The following is a 20576-nucleotide window of genomic DNA, read 5'->3' as shown; positions in this document are numbered from 1 at the left end:
ATCTAAGGGGGGACACGGTTCGGGCGGAGTATGGGTTTTATAAAAAGTTGGGCAAAAAAAAAAAGATATATAAAGGGCCCCCACTTTATTTGAATTCCATCTCTTTTAATTCATACACAATGGCACATCAATTTGGCAGTTGTAAGTAAACAATTCACAACCAATCATTATCATAATAACAATTAAACTATCTATAGTAAATACTTCATTGTCTTCAACATTTGCTAACAAGTTAGTTCAACAAGCATCCCGTGCTTCTGTCAAGCGCAGAAACGATGATGATAGTGACTATGATTACCAACCTGTAAGTATTCATACTATGCCGTTACACTATTTATTGACAAAAAACGATAGTCTAATGCATCAATGTCTTCTGCAAAACGTCATTTTGATCTGAGCACTCAATTCTCTCCTGATGTACCCAAACAAGAGCCACTACCTGCTATCACGTATGCTTCTCCTGATTATAGACCTCCTCCACCTACTGAAACGCCTCTATGGTTGCAGCCTATGCCTAGTACTGCTAATTCGCCCATGACAGAAGATGATTATTTTGAAGATGACAATGCATTGTTGACACCTTCTCTACAGAAACTTCAACAACAACAAGAACAAGAAAAGTCTTATTGGGGCGATATGATGATTGATCAATGGCAACAATAATGTCTATCAAAGGCTCCTTCTTTCCCTTCTGTATATAGTTTTTTTTTTTTCAATATTTAAATGCAAGACACAGATATTTATTTGCATGTAAGAGACAATAAAAAAATTTTAGTCAAGTCACAATCGTGTGATATATCTTTTTTGCATGTAATACAGCCCTATATTGTGCTACAATTAATTCACTTCGGTCGGTTCACACAGTCCGAGGAGCGTTTTTTTATTGTTCAAAGACACTGGAGATTGTATAATGAGGATTGTCTTGAGAGTTGTGTGCCCAGTGGATTAATTTTAGTGTGTTTGATAAAGATAGATCGTAATCTAAAAAATGTAGGAATTCATGTTCCATTCGTATTATTTGGAAATGACGTTCATTGGTTGATGTAGAACCAGAAGGGTTATTATTGGTTGTATTATTGGTATTGATTGTTATATTGTTGAATGTCGTAGACTTACTACGAGATTGGAAGTAATGGTATTTTAAAGGATCCGAGTCAGAATAGAATGTTTTGGGTGATGTAGGCGGCGAAGGCAATAGTTCTTGTTCACTGCAAGGCGGCATGATAGGTGGCAATTTTTTAGTAGGGGTATCTTTCTCGCCATTCAAAGCCGATGGTGAAGTATGGATGATAGATTTGAGGTTTGCATGCATGAATTTGGCTGCTATCATATATGCAATCATAATAAGACGATGGGCACACCCAGATGTTCCTTGTATGTGCTTGTACTTCTGTTTAAGTCGCTCAATATAGCCTATTGCAATCAATATCGTGACTGTGGGTGACACGGACTGCGTAGGGATATGGCTTCGGCAAAATTGTTGTAGTGCTTCTTCAAATGGCTTTTCAGGGCATAATAATGTCGTATCCAATAAATTTGTCATGAATTTAGCCAGATCTTCAATTTTTTCTTGCTTAGGGTTAGATTCCCAAGAACGAGTTACGAAATTTGCAAGGTTATCTACGTACATATATATTTATTAGTTTGACAGGTTTGTAGGGCTGAAAATAGACATTACAAACACAGCTTTGGCTCAAACGACGCCGCCCATTCATTTGGATTGCTTGCAACAATGAGCATGCTTGATGATAATTGAAGGTATAAGCATCATTCATTCGATTATTACTATTAGTGTTGCTATCGCTTGGTTTTCTGTGGTAAGGCTCTGTTGTTGAGTGGGTATTATTTTTACTTTTGGACTGATATAAGTTGGCTTTCATAAGAATTAGATGAAGGAGAAGACTGGAAAAGACAAGAAAAAAAGAAGGATTTGTATAACAAGAGCCTTTAAAATATCTATCAGCTTAAATGAACATCCGTTTTTGCATAAAAAAACAATTTTTATCTGGTTAAACTGAATAGCCGGCTACATTCTTTACTCCCTATTCGTAGCACCGGGCCGATAACTCACGCCACATAGTACAAATCATGATCACTATTATTTTTTTGCTTCAAATAAAGAAATAAGGACCTGCATGACACTACTCTTAAAGAAGCTAAAAAAGTGTGAAGAAGTTATTTCTTTTACTCATCGGCAAGTTTTTCCGCGACCTCGCTATTACTAATTTTATAGGATGAAAAAAAAGGGGAAGAAGCCTCGATAATCGGGCTATTTCTAATGTGCGCGTTTATGTGCCATTAGTCATATAAAACGTAATTTTTTGATTTAGTAGCACAACAATTAACCGAGTGAGTTTTTTTTTTTTTTTTTTTTTTTTTTTTTTGGATCGAATGAAATGAGTGGTTTACAAAATGAGATGGTTACACTTTTTTCGTAATCATGTGCCTATTTTATTTTGGTTCAGCTCTTATTTTTTTGTCAATATGATGCTATGCTTGATACCATTACATTCGCTTACCGAAAGAAAAAATGCGCCTACGATGCAAGTACCTTCAAATACATCATGGGTTTCTCCCAAACATGATTACTTGTATTCAGATCACCCTCAAATTTTCTTCTTTTTATGTGTACTCTTTGAGGTTTATCCAGCTATTTAACGGGCTCATTAATGGTCCTGCAATTGTCTCTTGTTCTTGAAAAATGTTATTCAAACTGCAAGTAAACAATTCTACTCGAATGTAGACAACAGAAGCAGTACTTTTAATGCTTGAACCCTAATTCTTCCATATTTCCCTGGAAAGATAAATCCTGCTATTGTTGTTTGCGGTCTTGTTGGTTTCATCGATGACTTCTTCTGAAAACAGCAACGCGTAGCATACCTTATAATTTAGAATACTGCGCTTTTTATTTGTCATATTCTCCACAAATTTATTTTTGTTGAGACAATGGCTTCTTGATTCTTTGTTTACGTTAACTATGCTTTTGAACTCAAAATAGTTCTGGTGTCTCAAAAAATGATCACATTGATCATTGTCTGGCGTGATCTGCAAAATTGAGAATTAGGATATTTGTATTTATTTCAGATGATTTTGCAGATCCTAAATTAGGTACACTTTCCTTTGACACAGTCTTGCTTACAATCACTTTCAGTGAGACAACAAGCGTTCTTAGGACCATTGCCATTTTTCTTGCCACTATAGCCACTAGTACAACTAGAAGCAGGTGTAGCAGTAGGTGTACTATTTGGTTTCGTACTTGTAGTTCTCTTAGTAGTGGTTGTAGTTTTTTTCGTTGTTGTAGTTGTTAGTTTTTTGGTGGTAGTCATCGTGGGTTTGGTAGTGGTTATAGTCTTTTTGGTAGTCGTAGTCTTCTTTGTTGATGTTGTTGTGGGCTTAGTAGTAGTTGTGGTCTTTCTTGTTGATGTTGTTGATGTTGTTGTAGGCTTGGTAGTTGTAGTTGTAGTTGTAGTCTTTTTTGTTGATGTTGCTGATGTTGTTGTTGATGTAGGATTAATAGCTGTAGCTGTAGTTTTGGTGGTTGTGGTAGTAGTTTTGGAAGTTGTTGTAATAGTGGTAGTGGTAGACTTGGAAGTAGTCGCTGGCTCTATAGTTGTTGTGGTGGTGGTCTTATGCTCTGCAGTGGTTGTGATTGTTGTTGTGATAGTGTCAGATTCTTTAGTAGTTGTGCTTGCAGTGTCTGTAATAGTAGCAGCTTCTGTAGCAGTAATTTTTGTAGTGGCTGTTGTAGTGGTTGATTCACCATGGGCGGGACAATTATAGTAGCTATGTCCATCTACTTTATCTTTTCCGCCGTTAATACATTTAATAGGTCCACCAGAACTTTCTCCGAACAATACACCAGGTATAGTAGTACTACCAATCTTTGGGAAAATAACAGCCGGCTCATAATCATCTTGATTGAGACAGTTTTCAGCATCAAGTTTAGCTATTGTGCCTTCTTCGCCGTCAAAGAATTGTGTGCATGCAAATTTGCACTCATTGACGCTAAGGCAAAGACGAATTTCAGCATGATCTTCATCAGGTGGATAGACATCAACACGGAACTGACGAATAGCAGAAGCAAACGAAGATGCTGTGATAGCAAGAACCGATAAACAAGACCAAGTCACTCTCATGTCGATGAGAGAAAAGAAGAGGAAGATGAAAAGGCATCGCACAACATTTTAGCTTTTTTTGAATTAATTATTGGTCTTGCGATTTACGCTTTATTGTGAAAGCAAAGGTGGTACGATGACAATTTGAAGCTTTCTCCGGATTGTCGTGCTCAACTACTTTTTGAGGTCTGTTCCTTTTTATCTAAGCTCCGCATATGACCCAGAACAAGGAAAAGACTTTTATACCATCCTATACTACTTATAAAGAGGATAATGAAATATAAACAATTGCTAAAAATCTCTACCACTATTTTATTTTAAAAGAGCAACTTAATGAGATTTTAACTCGTGTAGCAATTATTAAATAAACTAATGTTGACCTCTTAAAAAAAGCTATGCAGTTTGTGATTATTTCAAAGAAAAAACGGAGTTCTTAGACTGTGTCTTCAAATCATTCGAAGCTATTATTATGATGACAAAGCCAACAGTGACAGAAGGCCGAATCAATACTTCAATTGAATAAGTATGTAAAGACCGTGAGACAAAAGTTGTCGATTATATACAGCTCTTTATATGCAATGTATAATTTGTACATATAAGATGTTGCTAAAAGGATGACACGAATGGAATAGTCTTTGTCGTATAAATGTTATTCAATCGTTTTTTTAACGAACAGGAGTGAAGAAACTTGATGTGCTTACTACCTATATTAAATCACCAAGTTTTTACCAGAAAAAACGTTTTTAGTTGCACATTCTATTTCACTTGTCTTTATCTATACCTTCAAAGAAATAATTTTAGCCGATCAACGGACATTTATCAGTAGAATATTTGCGTGATGCAGACATTGTCTATGTATACAGATGCTCCAGAAAAACAATACAGGAAACAATAAAGGATTGTTTAATCATTGAGCGTTACAAAAATTATGTTAAATCGACTAAAATTCGGTTCATCGAACTCATTAGACTCAATGAATTAAATACATTTTTAAACAGGAGAGTTTATTTGAATAAACGGTTTAGTAACAGATACGCCAGACAAACAAATATTTCAGCAGTGAAAGTATAGCAATTTATGCAAATCTTCTTTTTCTTAGGCATTTAAGGGTAAAATAAGGCCTGTTTGCACTCACATAAACTCTAAACTTTCATAAACAATGTCTACTAGCATACACTATACTTTTGGAGTTGATATAGACAAAAAAAGCGACTTGTAAAATTTGACAAAAATAATTTTAACAAATTCCGATAAAAGTTCATAAAATTGATAAAAATTTTTAAAAATTGTTAAATTCAACAAAAATGTCAAGAAAATACTGTAGAAAAATACTGCCAAGAAACAATGTTATTGTGAATATGTACATGAATTCATAGGCACAGATTAATAAACGATGATTGTGACAAGAGACCAGATCACATATATGGTAATTACAATGCATCTATGGTCACTGACATTCACTTGTTCTAACAAAAGTACTACATCATCCTCATAGTCAGAGATCATTGACATTGTGACTTTACTATTATTGCTATTATTAATGGCACTCATAAAATGACAGTTGGAGCTGACAAATGCATTAGTATCGGCATTGTTAAACATGTAACATTTTATTATTCCAGTTCAGGTCAGACCATTTGTTTTTGGCTGAGCTGACAACCTCTTTAAAGGCATTTCTCTAATTGTCCCTGATCTAACAAATCAATTTATAGGTAAGAAACTAATCCCAAAATTTTATCATATTTCTTCTAAAAATGGAAGATCTATACAATTTCCAAAGGAATTCATCTATGTCTTGCCTTTTTGATGTAAATCTATTTTCTCTTCATCTTACAATAAATGTTAAAATATGGCATCTTAATAATATTTTATTTTCAGACTCCACAGTCATTTATGCCGACATACAAGTGTGCCATTTGTGTACTTAAAAAAATTTTTCAAGGAAAAATAAAAACAACCATCTTAAAATAAATCAAAAGTATTTTCTGCATTAACAAAAACCAAAAAAAAAGTAGAAAATTTCTGATTTTCCTGTTTTAAATTAACAAAAAAGCTTGTTTTTCAATTTTTAAGTTTTAAATTAATAAACAAGTCTACCGACCAGTAACCTCTTCTTTAAACTAAAACAGCAAAATCATCATCCGGTAGACTTGTTTATTAATTTAAAACTTAAAAATTGAAAAACAAGCTTTTTTGTTAATTTAAAACAGGAAAATCAGAAATTTTCTACTTTTTTTTTGGTTTTTGTTAATGCAGAAAATACTTTTGATTTATTTTAAGATGGTTGTTTTTATTTTTCCTTGAAAATTTTTTTTAAGTACACAAATGGCACACTTGCATGTCGGCATAAATGTTAAAAATTAATTAATTTTTTTCTAGAAATTCATTACATCCATTGAAGGATTTTGATGTTTACAAATTTTGCAACTTTTAGAAAAAGTGCAAAGCCGTAAAGTTTGTGATATATAATCAAAAAAGATAGCTAAAGCGATAGAAAAAGAAGCAGCAACTAAACTTATAAAAGACAGAACTCTCTAGTGAACATAATGGAGTTGCCAAATATGTGTAGATAATGTTTATTTCTATCTTAAAGATACCTCCGATTTCAGCATAATAATCAAAATCTGTATTAATATTCCCCCCCAAACCAGGCAACATTCTTAGACACCGCTTAGGATGGCTCTAGAGAGTACGTTTTTTTTAATGTTAAATTGAGCTACGATGTAGCAGTTTGCAATACCATTAGAGCTGCTCTGTCTAACACCAGTTCATATTGTTTTGCACCATTAAGTTGGGAACTATAGGGATTTATTCTTTCACTATGTCTAATTACTACCATATTAATAGTCTTTCTCAACTGATGTATGCTGCATCCATGATCGACAATATGTTCGCAAACGAGTTCATTACTTGTGTCGATTGTTTATTTTATACAGGCAATGTTGTGTCAATTGCTCCTGAGAAGTATTTTCAATCTCTCTTTGATCAATATGCTGAGCATAGTCTCACACTAGACCATAGATGGGACTCTACTAAATACGATATTGTCATACCTAAGAAAGACATCGCTGTGTATATTCTTCCTGATATAGTCATCCCATGACAAGACATCTTTTCCTATCTCTGATTTCTTTCAGAACCAGAGAGATTTTTAGGCATAAAGGCTTAGTATAAGCAATTTCTAAGAACGATCACTCGAATATGACCCTACTATTCTCTATTGATACGAACAACACTGGTTTATCTTGCTTCCTATGAACAATCTCAAGCGCAGCTGTCTAATTTGCTGACGACTCGTTTTGCTACCTGGAGAGAACCCTAAGCCTTGTTTATATAGTGCAAACTTTTCTCATCCACTTTTCATCTAATGCCTTAAACTGCATACTGCGTTTGACCAACTTACAACTGTCTCTAATCCTCTGCCCTACATGTTAGACTGACTCTTCACAAAACCAACCAAGGATACCTGCTCTGTATTTTATTAGGGTGCCAAATGGACCTTATCAATTCCATTTCATTCCAAATCCCCTCAATGCAGCATGCTACCACAAACATTCTGCTCTTTTTGACAATTAATCAGCTGTTTCTCTTTCTTCTTTGGCTACACACATACGCCTGCAATCATTATCACATCAGCACTTTTCCCTCTATATTTCTTTGTCCTTGTTCCCTTAAGAAGTATTTTAGTCTAGTTTAGTTATTCTTATGAATTGACCAAATCCTAGCAGTTTGGACTAATTCTAGCCTTATACTTAAGATTGCTTTTCATACTGAATAAATAAATTTGACAAAATTTATGCAGATACAAAAGTATGCCATTTAGGTTGACAAAAACGAAATTTTTTTAAAAACAATTACTTTCAAGTAGAAAGAAATTTGATTTTTCACTTTTTTTTTTTTTTTTTTTTTTTTTTTTTTTTTTTTTTTGTTTAAACTAGATCAAATAAACAGTTTTAACTAGATTTTTATTGTTCTCTACTAAACCATGGTTATTCATTGTCATCTGTGCGTATTCATGTTTACCCAGGGTCATTCACGTTCACCCATGCTCATCCATTATTACACTTGTTCATCCATGTTCATCTGTATTCATTCATGCTATTCGTTGATACTTTGTCAATGTCAAAATAAGAGTGAAAAATTAAGATCAAACAAAGAATGCGTTTTATTGAGTCAGAAATAGGTTCATATTTATAGATGATTGCTTGCATCAGAATACAGCATGATCTGTAGAGACCTTTATTCCATACAAGAACCTTAAATAGTAATTTACTGATTACTGCAGTACAACGATTTGCATTAAATGAAAATCGTTTGTTGTCCATTAATGTAAGTGCTTTTTTTTTTTTTTTTTGGTCCAAATCAACTCCAAAGGTACCTGTATGTTAACAAACATTGTTTGTGAGTAGCTAAAGTATTTATGTATGCATAAACAGGCTTTACAAAACCTTCGTAAGTCTAAGGAAAAGACAATGATTTGTATGGATTGCCGTCTTGTTTTACTATCAAAGCATTCATCTGCCTGTAGCCTTTGTTACATGAATAAGTCCTACATCATCAAGTAGCTTACTTGAATATACTATCTTGATAAAGAATTCCTTGGTTTACCTAAATTAAAAAAAAAAAAGAGATTGTTTGCTCATAAAAGTGTCAAAGTGTTGGAAACTTATATGATACATTAAATCTAATACGGATGACTGTACATTATCATATACTCACTGCTCTAATTTAATTACTCGTTTTATCTATAATAAAGAGACATACAGCTCAAGAGGTACAATGTCACTGGCAACCTATGAAATTTGGCCAAAATGACTTTTGATTCAAAAAGTACTACTCGTGAAAATTATCCATTTGATAACTTCTGATCTTCTATTTGACGCTACAAGGCAAAAAATAGAGCTACTGACAAGTTTAAATACTCAAAATATGTGCAAGGCACTATAGTTTTCGATCAAAGTATTTGCTTTTCAAATAGATTATGAAAATGATGAAATACAAGCAAGAACTCTCGAAACGTTTTCACACGTCAACACAATATTTCACCAGCAATAAGGTTATATTATTTACATCAATAGGCTCAGAAAGCAAAGGTCTATATTTTTTTCTATTGCATCAAAGCCTAATTTTTTATGCAACAGGATGAACAATTGGATTTCTATCTATTATTTAGTAGAATTCTTTTGCTTGAATTTGAATAGGACGACTAAGTTTGAAAGGATGTGCTTCTGTGTTGAAGACGTATTCGTCCAACGAGATCAAGTTGGTATCACTAAAGATCAAATAAAGATATTTGAGGGTTTCAGCAAAAAAGTAGCTATAAGAAGCAATTAAAGGTCTTTTCTTCAAGCAAACATCTATACCTTTCTTCAAAATCTAAAGGTCCAACATCTTGCATGTTGGTCACATCAGCAATACGAGTGTAGCCAGAAGATGTCTTACAGTACGTTTCAATAGCTTCAAAAATTTTCCAGGCCTTATCCTATAGAATGTACATACCAAAGAATTAGTCAGAAACGAAATGGATTAACAACATCCATTATACCTGGTATGACTTGTCACCTGTAATACGGTAGAAGTAAAACAAACTTTCAATTGTTTCTAGATTATTAACATAAAAGTATTAGGGCGATTATGTAAGTTAAATATATCCATACCAGGTCTTAAATCGTACCCTGTATCTTGAGCTACAAAACCTGCGGTGGACATCATCTTTTGCATAATATCAGGATAAGCAGCCATGTTTTGGTCCTTGTCAATCCAACTCCAAGTCTCGGGAGCCAAACCAGTAGGAGAATTAGTCCAGGTATCGTAGCATGATTGCATAAGTTCAGCAGCAAACATGCCTATACTTTCATCTTGCAAATAGCGTGCACCAAGTAACAAATTACCAGGGATAAAACATACCTAACCTAAATGTCAGAAATGCCGATTTGTTTTTTAGGTCGTTGGTATACCAATTCTCCACTTTGTAACAATTTGTAGTATTGCTCAAATTCAGCAAGATAGACCTTTCCATTGTGAGTTTCTGAACGAAGATAGTGTTTCATACTATCTACAGAAGTTTTCCACATATCAAGTTGGAGTTCTTCTTCACCACCCATAAGAATGTGCGTCTTTAAAAGGTATTCATAGTAACTGTCAGCACCGCCAGAAATGGTAATATAGGCTATACAAAAAAAAAAAAAAGCCATTGTAAGAACATATAAAAAGCAACTGAGCTTTTACTTACTATTAGTGGGTGCGAATCTTTCCAAGTCCCAAATCATGGGATATAAACCTGGCATTCTTGAAGGCACTTCAGAAATCATTTCAATAATATGATTACCAGCACGTTCATATCGATCATCACCAGTGACTTGACTGAGTCTAACAAGTTCTAATTGAAGGGAACCGAATTCAGCCAAGACTATTTCCGTGTCTCTAATGGGTCTTCCTCTAATGAGAGCACGGTGTATTAGAAAAAGTGCATCAAAAAGCAAACAAGATTCTTACGTAACAACATTTACAAAGGCAGCAGGTATACGATTGGGTGTATCGAAAGCGGGCATAATTACATATTCAGCTAGTTCCCTTGCTTTTTCAAGCAAGATGGGATCAGGTCTAAGATCATAAGCAGACAAAAGACCACCCAAGTAACGGATATTGGTTTCAAAGGTCTTGGAGGGCTCTTCACTATGAGTCCAATCAACTCTTCTTACATGCTCAAAAGCTTGTTGATATTCTTCTTCCAAACCCATAATAAGCAATGTGTCAAGAGCATCAAAGATGGTAGCTGTTTTTGAGTAACTGTGTTAACCTAGCATATTATTAATAGAGAGATTATCTTACCTCCCCAGCCATTTCTATATAAAATGGTAAGCTTTGTTTTTAAAACATAAACTATAACCTACCTAGAATCTGTAGTACCGTTTGTCATGGGCTGTAATTCGTCATGACCGTACGCATAATCAGTGTATCCTTTCCAGGCATGTCTAAATGCATTTCTAACCATTTCAGCTCTATGATCTGTATTAGGAATTGTAGTCTCGTTTGTGATCTGAAGGGCCGGTCCGCCTGCAATTCCGTTTGTAAATTGAGCACTAGTCTCATTTGTTGTGGCATTCACAGCTGATAATTGTAAGCAAATTGCTGCCAAAGCAGACAATCTCAATACGGTCTTCATGATTAGTACAAAAGATTCAAAAAAAAGAAAAATACAAAGAGAAGAACAAGAATGAATGAATTTATGCACATACTTAAAGCATCGGAACATATTGCTAATTTAACAAAATGGCGATTCCAACTATGTTTTTTTCCTTTCATGAACTCTATGAGTTCTGTGCGTCAACCCCTTATACCAATTACTCTAGGACTATTTATATAATACAATTAGAATGTTTTTTTTAGCTTTATTCTAGTACGTCGCCCCATTGGTTCTTTCGGGAGCTTCCACTCTTTTGCAAGACCTCTTCTCGCGTTCTTGGTAGTTCTTCTACATCAAACCCAGAATTTTCACGAAGTCTACTTGCTGTCTTTTCTCTTGCCTTAGCAAGGTCTTCAGGGGAGGTTTTCTGTGCCTCCTGGCGAATTCTTGCCCAGGTGTTATTGGGTAAGTTTTCTGCTCGAATCTTATCCCAAGCACTAGGCTGCTGAAGTTGTTGCTGGCGCGCTTTCGTTTCAGTGAATTGATCTTGTTGATCTGTAATATTCATATCGCTTTTGTTTGTTTGTCTATCGATCGGCATTCCCCATCCTAGCAGACAAAGTTGGTATACACAAATAACCTATTCGCCAATGTTTTACCTAATTCACCCAGTGTGTTTTCGTTGATATCAGGTGAAAATGAATCTTGAGGATTCTGAGCTTGATTCAATTCCTGCGATGACATTAAAGGTGGTCGAACAGTGTTTCTATTCTGTGGTGCATTTGGTATTTTTCTTTTCATAGCTTCCAATCTATGTACAATGATAAGTAGGGGAAAAAATGAACTCCCAATTCACTTACTGCACTTCTCGTATTACATTGATAAGACGTTGAGGATTAGGCAAAGAATTAATTGTCTTCACTCCTGCCAATGCACCCGAAATTAAACCCATTTGTGAACCCATAAGGAAACCACCACCTGTTACTGCGAGTAATTGAATGGGATTGAATCTCTTTCTTTTGCCTATTTTGAGTTAGTGCAATGATATAAAAGCACAGCCATACCTATAAGGAAAGCAGTGGTTGCACCTGCCATACCGCCAGTATAAGCTATATAATATTGACTTAGATTATTTCAAACGTTCTCGACAACTTACTATGAGTTTGAAGCTGCCCTCTTGCTGTTTCGATAGCCTTTACTTCTTGTTCTGTTAAGTTGTGTTCTTTTACTTTTTCGTGTACACGAGCATAAACGTCGTCGTTAAGCGCAGCCATATTTGTTTGATAAAGTAAAAAAAAAAAAAAATGAAAAATGAAAAGATTATTTCATGCCCTAGTGTTGGGCTACTGTACACAGACATGATGTGACGTTTTTTGCTGTTGCTTTGAAGGCCAGCAAGACCAATAAATCACGTACAAAGGAGTAACTCTCATTTGCATTACAGAAAATGGCTGACAGATACGCTCATTTTTAAATATGATCTATTGATGAATGACTTGAAGCTTCTGTACGCTATTTTTGGCTCAAGCCATATGCGAGATAAAATTAGAAATTCATTAGAGTTTCTACATCTAGAATGTATTTTTTCTGTCCCTTAAACAACATTTTTTTTTTAGAAAAAGATATACTGTTGCAATTCATCTATATTTTAAAACAGACGAAGCTCTTGAGAAACCTGAATGGAAAGTATGTTCAAACCATAAAGAACTGTGATTGACATTCCATAGGAAGGAATTCTTGAATACACAAATCATAGAGGATACGTTCTGTGAGAAGCTGCAGGAAAACAAGGAATCAACATATCACTATACAACTAAGACAAAGAGTTGCATAATGACTAATTTCTTTTTCAGCCGTGATTAAAAAAAAAAAAAAGAGACTGTTGCTACTGATAATTTTACTATACAGGGATCTATCCGCGAATTGTACAGTTTAGAGTAAGCTTGTATAGTTATTTATGTAGATAAGTATATAAGCATTTATTAGCTTTATACTGAGCAAAGAAATTAAAAATACCCATTGTAATGTTGCACCTGCTTCCTAATGCCAATAGGCTTTTAATTTTCACAAATCCGCTCCACTGAAGATAAGAAAGTTAGAATTGGAGAAAAGCCTTGTTTGTCTACCTATTTTCGTTTTTTTAATGCATACGCCATGACTCAAAATTTCCATTATTGGACTTGAGCCCTTTTTCTTTTCTTGTACCTGATAATGTAGGGTCATTGTTTGCTACTGCACCACCTATGATAGTTAATGCAACCGACTTGATCAAAACAAAATTGTTTTAATTGATTTAGACTAACCATATTCAACTCCCTCATATTCTTGTCAAGAGCACTGTTAACCCTTGTATCGACATGTTCTTGTTCATTATGCCAAAAACTCAAGAAGGATATGTACCAGGTATGGACTGTCCTTACACGTGTTTTAGACACTGGCTCGTGATTTAAAATGGGTACTTGGTGAGACGATTTTACTGCTAGTGGCTTGAATAAACGCTGTTGTCATTAGTTTGACAATGAAGCGAAAGTTGTCATAAGCATATTGAGCTGCGCATTATGTTTGGTATTTCTATTGTTTTGGTAATGAAGCCTCATTCAAAGTTGATAGCACAACTAATGCAAAAATAGAAATAGAAAAATCTTTCTTTTTTTTTCTTTACCTATTTTCTACATTAATGGCTGCATTGTGACAGTACGATACCGTTGTACTCCTTCAAGCATTTGATGTAGATGGCGTGGTGTTTATAGACAATTGCATATTCCCATAATTCCTTAGCCTTGTAGTGATTAAGGAAGTTTCGTCTTTAGATAATAACATTTATGTTAGTAGTGGTTTTTATTTTCTTTTATTATGAAATTGCTTGCCTGAAACTATTGATTTCTCGAGATGCAACGCCTCTATAGTGTCAATGGGTACAAGCGATGTACAATCACGTGTTGACACAAAGGTGACAGAAAGTAAAAAGCTCTACTTTATCACCCTTGACTTGCCTTAATAATAAAGCTATCTCGATGAAATAAACTTTCATGTAAATATTTGTTACTTCATTTTCAGTTGTATATACATACACACAGTTTTATCAAAGATATAGTCGCTTTGTCAACAGTTATTCTATACATATATGCCCTATATAAACACCTATTGCACGCATGCTTCTTCTCTTAACAAACTCATATATTTCACATGCCAAATACAAATATATACTTTGTATATTCTTCTTTGCATTTGTTGGCCTTGTACAACCAACTCGGGGAGATTTAAGGTGTTATATACCAACATCTTTACACTGTATCATCAAGCGGACGCATTATAAGATAATAAACGAAAATTTTCATCTTTTATAATCTTTTTTTTTATTCATATTCAATGCTCCTTAATAAATTTGGTATTCAATGTTTGATGGACTCTAAATAATTTCATAGCCATTTTATCCTGCTTGCATCATTTTTTATTGCATAAAAGAATTTAACTGTTTCTGCTGCCATTAACAAATGATAAAGTAACAACAGATTCCTTATTTTATAGCATAAAGTGGTTTATTGATTTGCATGGTATAAATTTTCTCTGTCTAGACAAAATATTTTCGGAATAAGGTGTACATTGAAAACGCATATTGATCCCCTAGTGTCACCACGTGTCATTTTAATGCGCTTGTTTCTCTTCAAAAAGGAAACAGGCGACGAGTATTTTGAGAGAATTTCATAAAAACCAGCGAGCCAAAGTACATGAGTGCCTCCATAATTAAGTACACACATGTATAAAGAGAAAGAGAGAATTGCCTCACAGCGGAAATCATAAAATCAAAGTATGACAAAGGTAACTGATGACGCTATTTGGTTGGTCATCCCTCTCTTCGCATTCAAATCATATTTATTCTTGCTTTTTCCAGTTTTTTTTTTTTTTTTTTTCACTCCTTTCTTTTGCTTTCTCCTTTTTTTTCTTATATATTTTATTTATTTTGTACATAGGGAAGCTATTTTTTTTAGAGAAAAAGGTACCATAGACATTTTAAGGTTTTTATTAAACTTCTCTTTTTATTATAGTGATATGGCAACTTCAGACGTCAAAGGTAACAAAGAAGAAGGAACTGTAGAGAGAAAGGCTCCAGAAGTCCAGCATGCATTTGTCACGCCAACTTCTCCACCTTACCCACCCTATGGTGCATACATTGACCCAGTTCAGCTTCAAGGTGGCTATGAAATATCTGATCCTGTCAACTTTACCTATGTGTATCCTCTCAGCCCTCAATTTTCTGTCCAATACTATACTGCTGATTATGGAAATGGGTATCAAAGTTATCCTGGATCACCTTCATTGCATCCACAATCACCTCCTATTAATCCTGCCAGCCCACCTTTTAGTCCCACTTTCCAATACCAACAAGGCATCACGCTCTCACCTCCTACACATGCCTATGTCCTGCCACCTCATTCACAACCTTTTCCTCCACTTCATATCAGTTCACCTGTATTGACAGGCACTAGCTCGACACCAGGCTCGCCTCCTCACCAATACCTTCCAGGTCCTTACATTATTCAGACGGATAGAAGCAGTAAAAGAAGCCAAGTGCAACAACAACTTGAAACAGAAGCCAATCACTATCATACTCATAATGTTTATGTCCGTGGATTGTCTAGTTCGACTACAGATGAATCATTTTTGGAAATGTGTCAAGTGTAAGAATACTCTAATTTTAGACCCCTCTATATGAATATTAAATCTCGTTCTTTTGATAGATATGGTCCTATTGCATCTTCCAAGGCAATCATTGACCAAAAGACAGGCGAATGTAAGGGCTATGGTTTTGCTATGTTTGAAAACGAAAAAGAGGGTGAAGAAGCAATTACAGGTTTAAACAAAGCCGGTCTCCAGGCTTCATTTGCCCGAGTTGGACAAGTAAGTGCATGATCTACTCATTCGATTTACTAAGCGAAACTTGACAGGAATCTTTCAGTTCAAAACTAAGATATCTTCAAGATGAGAACTCTACCAACATTTATATTTCAAATTTACCATTGGATACTACAGAACAAGTAAATTGCTTCTATAGAATATTGAATAGAATCACTTACACAATATAGAAACTTGAAGAGCTCTTCCTTCCATATCCAACAATTTCAAATCGTATTTTGCGTGATCCTCAATCTGGTTTAAGCCGAGGTGTGGGCTTTGCAAGGTAATAGCAATGTACATTTCTGTCAAATCTAAATTCAATAGATTAACTGACCGCGAATCAGCATCGGCTATCATTGAAAAGTTTAACGGACATACAATTGAAGGATCTTCTGCACCACTACAAGTACGTTTTGCCGACTCTCCAGCACAAAAGAAATTAAAGAGTCAAACAGCACGCAGTCGAAGAGTAGTAGGTCCTCGTGACTTTCAGCCTATGGCTACATTTTCTATGAGACCAATGATGCCTATTACACCCGAAACCATGTTAGGCATAGCTCCTTCAAATCACCATGCGTACTATCCTCACCACCCAACTGCTGACCCCCATTTCCATCAGACACAACAGTAAGTTTATTCTGACAGCTAAGCCCTATTTTCTTTCGTTTCATTGAACCCTTTTTTTTTTTTTTTTTTTTTTTTTTTAATATCAGATGTTCCGCTACTACTCATGTAACACCTGCTAAACAACAAAATAATGATGACAACCTTGCCAAAGATCTAGAACAAAAACTCAAGTTTTCAGAGACAGACACTAATAATACATCATCACCATCACCACCACCTTCAACATAAAGAAAAAATATATAGAGAGATACGACAATAAATAAATAAAAAGATTTATTTTTCAATAAAGGTATTTCTGTACTTTAGAGGAGCATCATCATCGTTGAAGTCTTCTTTAGCCCAAAATGGCAGTTCAGTTTCATATTCCCAACCACTAGCTGAATAACGCCAAGCATGTAAGAAGATACACAGTTGATCATAGTTCTTTCCTAATACAAGTGATGCACTGCATTCTGAGCAGCGTGTATTATCCGAGTCGTCTAGAGAAGGCGTTTCGGCCAGAACAGGCTGACCTGATTCGTCCCATTCTTCCATAGGAGAGTACTCAAACAGTTTGTCAACTAATAAGCGAGCATCTTTGTCTTCCATTCTTTCACCGGGCCGAATAAAAGGTGCCCAAGAAGTACCATTACCATAGAGTGGATCATTTGAGATTGGATACCCTAGGTAACGAAGATGAACTCGGATTTGATGTGTGCGACCTGTCAAAGGTTTACAGCGCACAACACTGGTTTTACCATTGTAGCTGAGACGTTGGAATTTAGTAACAGAAGGTTTACCATCTTGATGAACATAATTGACAGACATTTTATGTGAAATACATTTGATGGGCGCATCACAAACAATTTCACCACTAGCGATCATAGTTTAGTTTATGCAATCAAATATAAATATATAGACTTACTCTGGAAATTTGCCGTCAACTCGACAAATGTATTCTTTCCTGATGGAGCCTGCAGACATTTCGCGTTCTAATTGTTTTGCTCTAGCTGAATTGCGTGCAATCAACATTAAACCAGATGTAGGCAAGTCAAGTCGATTTGCAGCTAAATAAAGTATTAATACAAAAAAGAAATGAACAAGCATGACTTACGATAGAGTTTTGCAATGTCCCTTTCTTTTCTTAGCACATGAATAATTGTATTGTGTCTATAGCGACCTGCTGGATGGACTGGGATACCTCCAGGCTTATCGACTACAAAAAGATCATCATCTTCATACACAACTTTAATAGGTTGATCTGTACAAGGAGGTTCATGGCGATGAATTTTGTGACCAATGACGTCTGAAGTCTTGATAATTGTATCTGTTGTCACTTTTTGATCATTGATAGTAAGTAGACCTCTCTCAATCGCATACCGCTAACAAGGATAACAAGTAAGTATAGGTACAAACAACCTGATAAATTACATAATATTCTTCACTACGATCTCTAAATTCTGAGGCAAATACTTCAAGTATACTTCTTCCTAACCAACGACCCTTTGCATATGATTTATATTCAAAGTAATAAGGCTTGACTTTACGCATTTCTATAAAAAAAAAAAAAAGTTTGTTAATTCACGACAGAAAGAAATAAAATCAGGCACCATCTTCAAAAAAGTAATGTGCTGTATGCATATCATCAATGTCTCTAAAATCGTCTTCTTTTCTTCGCTTGTGTCTTTTCCCGAGCGGAATCTCTTTATTCTTGGCCATTTGATAATAAGGATTTGTCTTAGCCATAAGACGCTTTCTTTCTGCCTTTTCCTCTTTTGTTTCCTTTTTTGTCTTCTTTTTCTGAGGCTATTCTCGGTACATTAGATTGTTGTACACAATTTATGCTATGTTTTACTTGTTGAACGACCTCTTCGAATTCCTTTTTATCGAGATCTCTTTTATGCTCCTCTAAACCCATGATCTTGAAAAAAGAAAATGAAAAAAAAAAAATATGAAAAAATAAGGAGAAAAAGCCACAATTTAAATGTTTCCATTTGACAGCATGAATAGGTTGTTTATTTCGCAAATAAATCAGGCTTGTTTAGAAAACAAGGGCAGCACCCTTAGTCTTCTTGTCACCACCCAATTCAAAGTGCTTACATCTCTTGATGGCGAGTTGCATCTTGTACTTGCAAGCTATGACAATGTCAGTCATCATTCAAAACTACAATTTAGCAACTTACAGGTACATTCGAGACGGAGGACGATCTTTTTGGTAGTCTTGGCCTTCTTGTGGAAAACGGGCTTGGTTTGACCACCATAACCAGATTGCTTACGGTCATAACGTCTCTTACCTTGGGCGAAGAGAGAGGCCTTACCAGCCTTGTATTGGGTGACTTTGTGAGGAGTGTGCTTTCTACACTTGGAACCCTTACAGTAGGTGTTACGGGTCTTGGGAATGTTGACCTAAAAGTCGATCATTTAGTGTTTGTTCTAATCGTGTTTGTGCGCTTTTATCATCCATCCATCTATCTATCTATCCATCCATCTCTTTTATGCTCTTCCATCTCTCCCTTGAGCTCATATTCCGCTCCATCCGTAGTGAATACATACCATGATGAAAGGAGGAAGTTATCTCATTTGGCATCATTTGCGGGTATTTTCAGCTCATTGATTCCTTACACTTCCAATGTCATTTTTTCACTTCTCCTCTCGCTTATTTTCTGGGTGGTTTGTAGAGTTTTCAGTTTCCGATAATATATGATTGGTCAAATTGCTCTATATTTTTTGTGCCTGAAAACAAACTGTATTTTGACCTGTCAATAAGAAAATGTAGGTGCTTTTTTGTTTTGCTCAAAAGCCTTGCGTCTTTTCTTTTTCTTTTGGATTCTTGGATTTTTTTTTCTCGTAAGAGCACAAAGAAAACCAACGATAATACGCACATTAAATTGTACGACTTTATATTTTTAGAAATTGAATACTTCATATTACGTGCATTTCTAAGTTCATAATAGAACATTTCCTAAACTAGAATACTTTTGAATGTGCACGGCCAAGCCATCCATTTTGGCAAAAAACAGGTGAAAAAAGCCTTGATGTTCTTTTAGAAGATATTATCAAAAATGTACTTTTTCGAATGACAAAGTTGAAATAGACACAGACAAGTCTTTTCTTTCAGTCTCACTCCCCCCAAAAAAAATATATATACACACACATATGTTCTAGATGTTCTCCTTGATTTTAATACACTCCCTCCCCCCTATTTTTAAGAGATGATGTTACTGCTCAAATAAAGAAAGTAAAAAAAAAAAGATAATATGTTTGATTATAAATATATACAAGGGTAATTTCAAACTAACTTTTGTTAATCTATCTCCGTGTTTCCCTTTTCCCGCAATCAGGAATAAAAAGGATACCACATAGTCTCTTAACATATTTGGTTTGCGCGGATTTACACCAGCTCTAATTCCATATTTTGTACTACAGTTACAGAATAAAACAACAAAGAAAACAATCTAGAAATGTCATATTAATTGTTATTAACATAGAAAAACAAAGTTTAAACAAACGCATATTGATTCTTTTCTGATTTTCTATCTTTCTATTTGATGCATACAATATACACATATCTATAAAGTTTAACCACCAAGTTTCCTAAAAAAGCATCTTTTACAAGGTGAACGGACACCTAATCAATAACAAAAGGTACTTCCCCTTAGATCGTCAACTGTTTGACTAATTGATGATGGGGTTTAGAATGCATGTGTTGCACAAGTAGAAAGAAGTATATTCCATCGCAGTTTGATAGAATTAGAAGTTTGGAAACAAGTTGGTGCTAGGGCGATGGGAAAGATCAAAAAATCATTGGCATTGAACCGATGCCGATTGCTAAT

At 34.9% G+C, this 20576-nt stretch overlaps 8 protein-coding genes across 8 annotated transcripts; 2 read left to right on the top strand and 6 right to left on the bottom strand.

Moving 5' to 3' along the window:
* Window positions 1–79: 79 nt before the first annotated feature.
* B0P05DRAFT_108254 (uncharacterized protein) lies at window positions 80–772 on the top strand. Its single transcript, XM_051572954.1, has 2 exons — window positions 80–141; window positions 198–772. Exon 2 carries the CDS (start codon window positions 367–369, stop codon window positions 661–663), a length of 297 nt encoding a protein of 98 aa, XP_051434866.1. The 5' UTR covers window positions 80–141; window positions 198–366; the 3' UTR covers window positions 664–772.
* Window positions 773–787: 15 nt separating this feature from the next.
* On the bottom strand, window positions 788–1980 carry B0P05DRAFT_542229 (uncharacterized protein). Its single transcript, XM_051578297.1, has 2 exons — window positions 1679–1980; window positions 788–1620 (listed from the first exon to the last, which is right to left on the bottom strand). Exons 1-2 carry the CDS (start codon window positions 1878–1880, stop codon window positions 881–883), a joined length of 942 nt encoding a protein of 313 aa, XP_051434865.1. The 5' UTR covers window positions 1881–1980; the 3' UTR covers window positions 788–880.
* A 1124-nt stretch (window positions 1981–3104) lies between these two features.
* Window positions 3105–4136, bottom strand: B0P05DRAFT_571733 (uncharacterized protein; the record flags this gene model as incomplete). Its single annotated transcript, XM_051581395.1, has 1 exon — window positions 3105–4136. One exon carries the CDS (start codon window positions 4134–4136, stop codon window positions 3105–3107), a length of 1032 nt encoding a protein of 343 aa, XP_051434864.1.
* Window positions 4137–9155: 5019 nt separating this feature from the next.
* On the bottom strand, window positions 9156–11303 carry B0P05DRAFT_542217 (glycoside hydrolase). The gene is made up of 9 exons (XM_051578296.1): window positions 11009–11303; window positions 10947–10960; window positions 10611–10890; window positions 10348–10553; window positions 10073–10284; window positions 9773–10022; window positions 9661–9716; window positions 9479–9597; window positions 9156–9432 (listed from the first exon to the last, which is right to left on the bottom strand). The coding sequence occupies exons 1-9, from the start codon at window positions 11278–11280 to the stop codon at window positions 9285–9287; spliced, it is 1557 nt and encodes a 518-aa protein (XP_051434863.1). The 5' UTR covers window positions 11281–11303; the 3' UTR covers window positions 9156–9284.
* Window positions 11304–11500: 197 nt separating this feature from the next.
* Window positions 11501–12540, bottom strand: B0P05DRAFT_542214 (uncharacterized protein). The gene is made up of 5 exons (XM_051578295.1): window positions 12398–12540; window positions 12306–12350; window positions 12102–12264; window positions 11901–12052; window positions 11501–11850 (listed from the first exon to the last, which is right to left on the bottom strand). The coding sequence occupies exons 1-5, from the start codon at window positions 12513–12515 to the stop codon at window positions 11507–11509; spliced, it is 822 nt and encodes a 273-aa protein (XP_051434862.1). The 5' UTR covers window positions 12516–12540; the 3' UTR covers window positions 11501–11506.
* Window positions 12541–15143: 2603 nt separating this feature from the next.
* B0P05DRAFT_542207 (uncharacterized protein) lies at window positions 15144–17055 on the top strand. The gene is made up of 7 exons (XM_051578294.1): window positions 15144–15238; window positions 15288–15920; window positions 15981–16140; window positions 16188–16277; window positions 16326–16420; window positions 16462–16764; window positions 16851–17055. Exons 2-7 carry the CDS (start codon window positions 15292–15294, stop codon window positions 16990–16992), a joined length of 1419 nt encoding a protein of 472 aa, XP_051434861.1. The 5' UTR covers window positions 15144–15238; window positions 15288–15291; the 3' UTR covers window positions 16993–17055.
* Window positions 17038–18294, bottom strand: B0P05DRAFT_470438 (pseudouridine synthase; the record flags this gene model as incomplete). Its single annotated transcript, XM_051574553.1, has 4 exons — window positions 17038–17617; window positions 17669–17810; window positions 17858–18125; window positions 18175–18294. 4 exons carry the CDS (start codon window positions 18292–18294, stop codon window positions 17038–17040), a joined length of 1110 nt encoding a protein of 369 aa, XP_051434860.1.
* Window positions 18295–18717: 423 nt separating this feature from the next.
* Window positions 18718–19299, bottom strand: B0P05DRAFT_542203 (60S ribosomal protein L44; the record flags this gene model as incomplete). Its single annotated transcript, XM_051578293.1, has 3 exons — window positions 18718–18879; window positions 18927–19149; window positions 19297–19299. 3 exons carry the CDS (start codon window positions 19297–19299, stop codon window positions 18785–18787), a joined length of 321 nt encoding a protein of 106 aa, XP_051434859.1. The 3' UTR covers window positions 18718–18784.
* Window positions 19300–20576: the final 1277 nt, after the last annotated feature.

This window comes from Gilbertella persicaria, assembly GCF_025201335.1.
Source record: "Gilbertella persicaria strain CBS 190.32 chromosome Unknown B0P05scaffold_20, whole genome shotgun sequence".
Taxonomy (NCBI): Eukaryota; Fungi; Mucoromycota; class Mucoromycetes; order Mucorales; family Choanephoraceae; genus Gilbertella; species Gilbertella persicaria.
Note: the sequence above shows the minus strand (reverse complement) of the source record. Positions and strands in the feature narration are given on the sequence as shown.

Bases quoted from the DNA above. Each gene is read 5' to 3' on its own strand.
- B0P05DRAFT_108254 (XM_051572954.1), top strand. From the start codon at position 367: ATGTCTTCTGCAAAACGTCATTTTGATCTGAGCACTCAATTCTCTCCT.
- B0P05DRAFT_542229 (XM_051578297.1), bottom strand. From the start codon at position 1,880: ATGAAAGCCAACTTATATCAGTCCAAAAGTAAAAATAATACCCACTCA. The intron at 1,621-1,678 runs GTAATGTCTATT...ATATGTACGTAG, and splicing joins TTTGAGCCAAAGCTGTGTTT to ATAACCTTGCAAATTTCGTA.
- B0P05DRAFT_542217 (XM_051578296.1), bottom strand. From the start codon at position 11,280: ATGAAGACCGTATTGAGATTGTCTGCTTTGGCAGCAATTTGCTTACAA. The intron at 10,285-10,347 runs GTAAGTAAAAGC...TTTTTTGTATAG, and splicing joins AAGATTCGCACCCACTAATA to CCTATATTACCATTTCTGGC. The intron at 9,598-9,660 runs GTATAATGGATG...TACATTCTATAG, and splicing joins CAGGTGACAAGTCATACCAG to GATAAGGCCTGGAAAATTTT.
- B0P05DRAFT_542214 (XM_051578295.1), bottom strand. From the start codon at position 12,515: ATGGCTGCGCTTAACGACGACGTTTATGCTCGTGTACACGAAAAAGTA. The intron at 12,265-12,305 runs GTATGGCTGTGC...AACTCAAAATAG, and splicing joins AACCACTGCTTTCCTTATAG to GCAAAAGAAAGAGATTCAAT. The intron at 11,851-11,900 runs GTAAAACATTGG...TTTGTCTGCTAG, and splicing joins AAACACACTGGGTGAATTAG to GATGGGGAATGCCGATCGAT.
- B0P05DRAFT_542207 (XM_051578294.1), top strand. From the start codon at position 15,292: ATGGCAACTTCAGACGTCAAAGGTAACAAAGAAGAAGGAACTGTAGAG. The intron at 16,141-16,187 runs GTAAGTGCATGA...GAAACTTGACAG, and splicing joins CATTTGCCCGAGTTGGACAA to GAATCTTTCAGTTCAAAACT. The intron at 16,421-16,461 runs GTAATAGCAATG...TAAATTCAATAG, and splicing joins CGAGGTGTGGGCTTTGCAAG to ATTAACTGACCGCGAATCAG.